Genomic DNA, 7960 nt, shown 5'->3' with positions numbered 1-7960 from the left:
ATGATCCCCCATTTATTCCTCATCCTTTTACCCCCCTTTCAAGCTGGAAGACAGCCAGAGGCCGCTGGGATCGACTGCGTACCAGCTAAAAAACCCAGATTAGCTCTACCTGCCGATGGAAAGAGACGCTCCAGGTCTAAAAACCCTGGAACAAAGCGTCAGACGGCCAGTGAAAGAGAGAAGCTCAGGATGAGGGATCTGACCAAGGCTCTCCATCATCTGCAAACCTACTTACCTCCTTCTGTGGCTCCTCCTGGACAAACCCTGACCAAGATTGAGACCCTTCGCCTCACTATTAGCTACATCTCGTATCTTTCTGCTCAGCTGGAACAGTCTGAGGAGACCTTCAACCATGAAGCAACACCAGGAGACTACTCACGAGATACTTCAGAGAGGCTTGAGACTGGTCTGCTTTCAGAAACCTGGAGTCTGGAGGGGCCACAGGGACTTGTCCAGTATTGTCCAGCATTCACAACATTTAGTGATTCACCACAACAGATGGAAAACAACATCCCATCTACTTCAAACTCCAGAGATGGACAATCCTGTATGGTAAGGAGCCTTTCCATTGTGTTTTGTTATCTGGCATATATTAAACATTCATTTAATGACTTGTTGATGTGTTGCATTGCACATACCTTGTGCAGAAGTTCTGTATCTAAAGGTTTTTTTTTTTTTTTCCTTTTTCTCTTTACAGTTTCCCTGCTCAACGACACACGATGCTACATACTACAGTCATGAGTTTTTTCAGTGAAGAACATAAGGAGAGATAATGATGCCAAAATCAGATTGTTCATCTATAAACTAAGACTTTTTTTGTTTGTTGGATGCATTGTGAATTTAAATATTTGTCATTATTTATGAAATAACTTATTTTTCTATTGAATAAATTTGTATATATTGTATATTTATTATCCTTTTTATAATAAATACTTTGAAATGTTATTTGTTTGCGTTTTTTGTTTTGTTTTTGCACATTCAGCTGAAAGGTTTCTAAACAATGTCTCTGCTTTATTCAAGACAAAAGAGGTTGAATTTGAAATGAAACAATTAGTGTATGTAGCATTAAGGTACTGCAAACAATATTGGTAGATCCAATTATTAATAATCTAATTTTATGATCTGTCACACCAGTCTAAAAAACTCAAATGCTGTCACAATGTCCCTACTGAATCTATCCAGTAGACAGCAGTAAAGCCAAAGTGAAGAACACATTGACAATGAAAAAATAAATAAGTTTGTCATTTTTAATGATGGTGAACCAATAGAAGTATCATATGTTATAAATAGCATACATTAAGAATAAAAAATAGTAAATCAGCATATTAGCTCGTCATGCTGTCGCTTACAATGATTAAAGTAGGATAAAATATTTACTTATTTCTTCAATATTGTTTATTTGATCTAATAATCGCTTCAATGATTTTGTTCTCAGGCTAGTGATAAACCATCCAAAGGTCATGAAAATGTTATCTAAAGAGTGTAAGAGTCAGATAACAAGGGATGAAGCTAGTCTTGCAAGTTTTATTTCTTGGAATATGATCAGTGAACATCTGGGTTACAAACTTTGGAAAATACATTATATACACAGATAAAACAAGATGCTGTCATTTTCATCTCAACTTTTTGCCACTTCTTTTTCAAACGTGAGAATTTTTTTAAATTTGTTTAAATTTCTACCTAATGTGCCATTCAGAAGAAAAATGTAATCACTGACACTTACATTTTAGTATGTACATATGTAGCATGCAGTGACTTATTGATTTAATGGTGCTGCTGTTTGTATAAAATGTCTATATCTTTGTTTCTGATGCAAACAAACAGATGTCAAATTGCATTAATATATAACTTTCTGATACATTACACAATCTGACTCATATTAGCTTGTTAATGACTATTCATGTAAAGAAAAGGCACCAGTCAGTTGACCTTAACAAGGCTATTAGTACACACACACACACACAAACACACACACACACAAACGGAAATACACACACACACACACACTACAAATGGAAATATAATAACCATGAAAGGAATATACATGTGTCACTGCTATTACTGCTATTATGTTTTATCCACACTGTCTTCAGTTGCTGAAAATGAAATTAGAAAGAATATTGGTTAGAAAATATTCAGACAAATCAATACTGTTGTTATTCTTCATGCAAACGAATGAGTCATATTATGCTCTAATGCAAGTACCAATAATAATAGGTGTGAGAAAGCTAAAACATTTACAGAACCACAAAGCATTACACAAACACAAAGAGAAAATACTCACTAGAAGCAGAAGAGTAGTCACTTGTGGAGGAAGCTACAACAAAACATAGGAAAATAGTTAAACATAAAATGTAAGAAAATGAAATTATTAAAAAAAAAAAAAAAAAAAAAAACACTGGACAGCATTTCAGATCTCTATAGTCTAAATTAATCTAGTATATTTGGTCTAAGACATGTCATGTATTACCTGAGTGACGCCTTCTCCGCCATTTAATAACACCAATCACAGTTATCAACACCAGTCCCAATGCCAAAACCACAAGCACTGAGGAAATCACCTGCTTAAATGTTTCCCCTTGATACTCTGAAATATGAAGTTAATTAGCATACATTTTTTACCAGTAACTTTTGTCTGTTGAATGAAATGGTTCCAAAGGCAGCAAAAGAACAATGAAGTCAATCAAGTTTAAGCATTGAAACTTAATAAATAATCTAGTGACCATACCCAAATCAATGTCCAGTTTGTTGTCCAGACTGAGGTGCGTGGCAGAGCAGGTGTATGTGTGTTTGTCTGCAGCACTGATCTCCAGACTCTTCCTCATCTGGTACGTCCCGTCATCATTGGGCAGCAGATCTCCTCCAGTGATCTCATGATCAGCTACAGGCTGCTCGTCTCTGAACAGAGTCAGGTTGATGTGACGAGGGTAAAATCCTGTTGCCAAACAACTCACACGAAACCCTCTAGAATCAGAGTTTGCTTTCTTGATGAGTCTCACTCGTGGTTTTACTGTCCAAGACAGGAGAAATGTCGTATTATTATAGTACCCTAGACAAGACTGCACCTGTTCAAATAAATTAAGCACATTTTTATATTAAATGAAATAAGAGAAGCATGTTGGAGACTTACCTTTCCTCTTTACCTGAGCTCCTCTCTTTTTAAGGTAAGACCTGAGAGTATTTAGGCAGTTTGGGTAGGAAAAAACCTCATGATACCACATCAACAGCTGCAGAGCTGGGTCTGATTCCTGCTCTGTATATTTTAAAGGACCATTATATGTAAACTTGCCATCAAAATATTTAAGTTCGTCTGTAGTAGAACCACTAAATGCATTCTTAATGATAAATGGTCCTGACTTGTCCTTGTCCAACAGTTCACAAAGACCCAATATCTGATAAACTACAAGATCTGTTAGGACAGAAATAGAGAACAAATATGTCAGAACAGACCACTTTGCTCTGACTATGAAATAAATTAAAGTGAAAGTGAAAAAAGTGAAAGTTAAATTAAATTAAATTACTATTTGTATGATTTTCACTTCTTAATTTATCCACAAGATGGTCATACAAAAGTTCTCTTATGGCGGTATTATCCCCCAGGTTATACATATCATCTTCATTTGTAGTATTTCCTCTTGTAACATAGGTCCTTGTTTCTGAATCATAGTATCCAACTGTAATGTCATCCAACATCACTGTGATACTAAATTCAGGAAATTGAGTGTTTCCTTTAATGTACGTTACAAGCACCCACGCCGAGTGAGAACCTGTGAAAAGTAATATTAGGCTATTGTCATTAAAATAGGCTAAATTATGTAATAAAACTAACTTTCCTTAACCAAAACAAAACAATGATTGCTAACGATCCTTGAGAGAAAAGTACATTATGTCTATGAATTAAAATCTACTTCGCTTTTCATCAAACCCTAAATCCTTGTCCTACCTGTTGAAGCAGATGTTGGAAATGAAAGCACCCACAGAAAAATAAATAACTTGGTCATCTTGTTCTCATTTCGCATGTAAATAGAAATATTGCAAGTCTTGTAAGAGAAACTTGTCGCATGACTGCGACTCTGTTATTTCCTTGAGCAGCATCTTATCAGTAAAAAAACTGAGGTAGGCTGTCTCAGAGCATCATTTTCTTCTTTTTCCAATGCCAATTTATGCCACTGCCATACCTTAGTATGCCAGAACTTATTAGTTTTGACTTTATTTATATTATTTATGTATATTATACTCCATTTCTATTCAGTATAGGCCTAGTTATAAGAACTTATTAGTTTTGACTTTATTTATATTATTTATGTATATTATACTCCATTTCTATTCAGTATAGGCCTAGTTATAGATATTAGGCTAACAAAGTATTTGCTTCTGCACTGTTTACAGGCAATTTTCTTTAAATGAGGTTGGTTGCATCTGTTATCGATATCTTAAAACCATTCAGACATTTTTGCTGGTATCTTTTCCATCTTTTACGTTATTTTAATGGCTGTTAAAATGTACCAGTGGTAATTACACAGACAGATGCAGCAGTACAATGTACATGGTCTTATCATATGGTAGCCCTTTATTTTCTGAGTTGTACTCAGGATGGACCAATCACAGTTGTTTGTTAGTATTCGGTAAAGACTATTTTAAATTTATAATAGAGATTACTGGGGCCAAATTTCAGTCATTGTAGAAAGTCAGACCACCCAATGGATGTCGTTGCACACTTCAGTTTAGGTAGATACCCAATCAACAGTGAAATAACCAAGGAAAACATAAGCCTTTGATAATATATGCATATTCCTTTAATTATAAGTGGAAGATCACAGGTCACAGGCAATAATTAGCATGAACACTGAGAAGCATTTGAGCAGAAATGTCCTCCCTGTTCTTCATGAGAAACATTCTGAAAATGATTGCAATATGTTATGGTAATTGTTAGGGATATGGACATGTTACTGAAAACTACATGTACAGAAAAGAAAAAAGAAAAAATCCTGTTGTGTTTTGTGTGTTGATGTGTGTTGAACTCTCTTCAGATGCTTAAAAACACAATTCATTAAATTTTATTTAGTTAGCAGATAAACACAATAAATTTCACAAGATAAACAAAATAAAATTTTAAATGATATACTCACAAGAAGCAGCAAAATAAGCACTTCTAGATGAAGCTATAACATCAAAGGAATTAAAAAAGAAAAGCATGCTTTTTTATGGCATATTTATTATAAATAATGTATTTTTTATCTTTTTCAACACATCCTACCTCCTTGTTTCCATCTATACATAACTGCTCCAGTTCCAAACACCAATACCAGAGGCAAAACTATCAAAGTTTAGGGAATCGTGGATTTAAATGGTTCACCAGGATCAAATTCGAAACAAACACGATAAAAAAGTAATAAACAAATTAGAAACACAGTTGAAACACAGTTAGAAACACTGTTGTTGTTTTTTTGTTTTTTTCACACCTCAAAACCTAAAGTGACGTCCAGTTTGTGGTCTAGACTGAGGTGTGTAGCAGAACAAGTGTATTTGTGTTTATCTGCAGCACTGATCTCTGAATCTGAGTTTGCTTTCTGAATGAATCTGACTCACAGCTACACTGTGGATAAAGCAATATGTTATTAAAATATGCCTTTTTTTTCTTTTTCCTTTTTTTAATGTTGCATGAAGATGCATGCATTTCTATGGCTCATATTTATATTTAAAAGACGGGGGAAAACCTGCTGGAGACCAACCTTTCCTATTCACTTGAGTTTGTCTCTCTTTTTTTTTATCTCCATTTTAATACTTTTTCCAAAAAAAAAAAAAAATCTTACAAAACAAAAAAAATCTTAGAGATCATTTGTCCAGGCTTATCACTGTCCCACAGCTCACAATGACTCATCACTTGATAAAGTTGAGGACCTGTCTTAAATCAAGCAACTAAAACCAAATATCAAATATTTATTATTTCTGTTTAGAATTGGTTGTTTATTTCTGAATAATCACAAAAACACGTCTTCTCTTTAACTGAAATAACCTAGCTTCTTTTTACAGATACCAGATTTCCTTTTACAATTGTCATCTACATTAATAAGACTGTAGAATCTAAAAAAAACATTCTGTATGTTGAGTACAGAAGTAATAATATTGCATGCTTCTTTAAAAGCAATGTGTACGAAATTTTAAATACAAAATACTCCAACTGGTTTACTTAAATAATAATAATTTGCAAATCATGTCCTCAAGTATATAAGAAACATTCTTTTCCAAAGTTGCACTGATTTTGTGAGCCAGGTAACAAGGTATAGAACGAGTCTAACAAGTTTCTTTTTTTAAGAAGCTGAGGAGGAACAAGGAACTTTAAATTAAGAAGAAAAAAAATCACTGTGGTAGAAACTAGAAGACAAACCTCCAGACAATTCTCTTAAAATGTTTTAAACATATCCCAGAGTATCACAAAGAAAATACCTGGCCCAAAAGATTGGTCATAGACATAGGCAAAGTTAGAGTGATTTGAATATAATTATTGAATTTTGAAATTTGATAAGCTCAGCTAAGGATTAAATATAATATTCAGATTCTGTGAGAAATTCTTTGCATTGTTTGTGCTCTAGGAATCCAAAAATCCTTTGTTGTGTGTTTTTATTTGTTTGCTAAAAGTGTTTCTTTCTCCTGTTCTTTGATATAGGCCTATTGCAAAACTTTGCTGTAGTCACCTGATAGTATCTTTCATCATAAAGCCAGACAAATGGCAGTTTTAAAAAAAAACTCATTTTCATTGTTTGAGAATCAGTTTTTCCTATAATTAACTTCTAACGTTAAGTACTTAATTTTCTTTGGTTTGGTGTCTGAGGCAAATGTATGGTCAACGCACTGCAACTCAAGAAAACACATGCAAAAAGAAAAAGCACCAGCAAATTAAGAAAACATCTTCATCAGTTTGACAGCACATGCCCTGCAAATACTGGCAACACAACCAAAAACAGAAACGCACTGCAAGTAGCACAGACCACAACTGGAACCCTCATGGTTTTACCTCAAATAAAAAAAAAAAAATAAAAAAAAACATACTAAATATATAAAAAAACTCTGGTTATTATTTTAACAAAACAAATGCTGGGTTCATTTTTTTGTTGTTGTTTTTAATATTTTTACCCAGGTGCTGGGTAGTTTTTCTGTAAATAAGTTGTTGGGTCATTTTTAACGCTGGGTATTTTTTGCTACCTGAAGAAGCCTGTCTCTGATGAAACAACACAGCTGCTGGGTTACAGTCACTTTTATGAGTCCTGCATAAAATGCAACATAATGCTTAACCCAGCATTTTTTAGAGTGTAGTAAATAGGCAAAATGGGACCCCAACGATGCTTAAGAAAATTAACCATGGTTTTATTAATATTATTAGTAAAAGTGTAGTAGCCATGTTTTTTTTTTTTGGGGGGGGGGGGGGGGGGGGGGTGCATTAGGGGGGCATTAAGTCATTCAATTCAATCAGTTTATTTGTATAGCACTTTTTTACGATTCAAATCATTGCAAAGCAACTTTACAGAAAATTAAGGTTCTACAATATTTAGTAGTAGCTTTCAGTGATGACTGTTTTATTGTGCATACGGCAGAAATGTTTCGGAAAAATCATTGACGTAAAACAAACAGATGATTAAACACTATTAACATATGCATCAAAACTTATAGCAAAAGGTGGTAGTTCTGATGTTGTCCTGGGTTAGCATCATCTGAGGTCTTGAGGGGTGGCATCATCTCTTCTCAGGTGTTCTGGATCCAGACTGGAGCTTGTGTAAATCCTAGTTACCACGATTACAATACCATGGTTAAACTATGGTTAGTGTAGCTAAACCACGGTAAACTGCTGCAACCTTTTTTTATATAATACAAATATATATCATATATATTTATTTATTATAGTAAAACCATGATTAAATTTCGTAAAATAAGTTAGCCAGCTTACATAACGTATGTTAATATA

General features: G+C 33.9%; 2 protein-coding genes across 2 annotated transcripts; one reads left to right on the top strand and one right to left on the bottom strand.

Annotated features, from left to right (window-relative positions):
• mespab (mesoderm posterior ab) lies at positions 1-852 on the top strand. The gene is made up of 2 exons (XM_042752826.1): positions 1-552; positions 698-852. The coding sequence occupies exons 1-2, from the start codon at positions 1-3 to the stop codon at positions 752-754; spliced, it is 609 nt and encodes a 202-aa protein (XP_042608760.1). The 3' UTR covers positions 755-852.
• A 1137-nt stretch (positions 853-1989) lies between these two features.
• LOC109080235 (major histocompatibility complex class I-related gene protein-like) lies at positions 1990-4083 on the bottom strand. The gene is made up of 7 exons (XM_019095318.2): positions 3944-4083; positions 3522-3767; positions 3131-3409; positions 2729-3010; positions 2471-2587; positions 2285-2317; positions 1990-2096 (listed from the first exon to the last, which is right to left on the bottom strand). The coding sequence occupies exons 1-7, from the start codon at positions 4017-4019 to the stop codon at positions 2068-2070; spliced, it is 1062 nt and encodes a 353-aa protein (XP_018950863.1). The 5' UTR covers positions 4020-4083; the 3' UTR covers positions 1990-2067.
• Between the last annotated feature and the right edge of the window lie 3877 nt (positions 4084-7960).

This window comes from Cyprinus carpio, chromosome B25, assembly GCF_018340385.1.
Source record: "Cyprinus carpio isolate SPL01 chromosome B25, ASM1834038v1, whole genome shotgun sequence".
Taxonomy (NCBI): Eukaryota; Metazoa; Chordata; class Actinopteri; order Cypriniformes; family Cyprinidae; genus Cyprinus; species Cyprinus carpio.
This window is presented reverse-complemented; position numbering and strand designations above follow the sequence as displayed.

Excerpts from the sequence above, each read along its gene's own strand:
- mespab (XM_042752826.1), top strand. The coding sequence starts at position 1 with ATGATCCCCCATTTATTCCTCATCCTTTTACCCCCCTTTCAAGCTGGA. Across the intron at positions 553-697 it reads GAGATGGACAATCCTGTATG|TTTCCCTGCTCAACGACACA; the intron begins GTAAGGAGCCTT and ends TTCTCTTTACAG.
- LOC109080235 (XM_019095318.2), bottom strand. The coding sequence starts at position 4,019 with ATGCGAAATGAGAACAAGATGACCAAGTTATTTATTTTTCTGTGGGTG. Across the intron at positions 3,768-3,943 it reads TCCAACATCTGCTTCAACAG|GTTCTCACTCGGCGTGGGTG; the intron begins GTAGGACAAGGA and ends TACTTTTCACAG. Across the intron at positions 3,410-3,521 it reads AAGTGAAAATCATACAAATA|ATCTTGTAGTTTATCAGATA; the intron begins GTAATTTAATTT and ends CTGTCCTAACAG.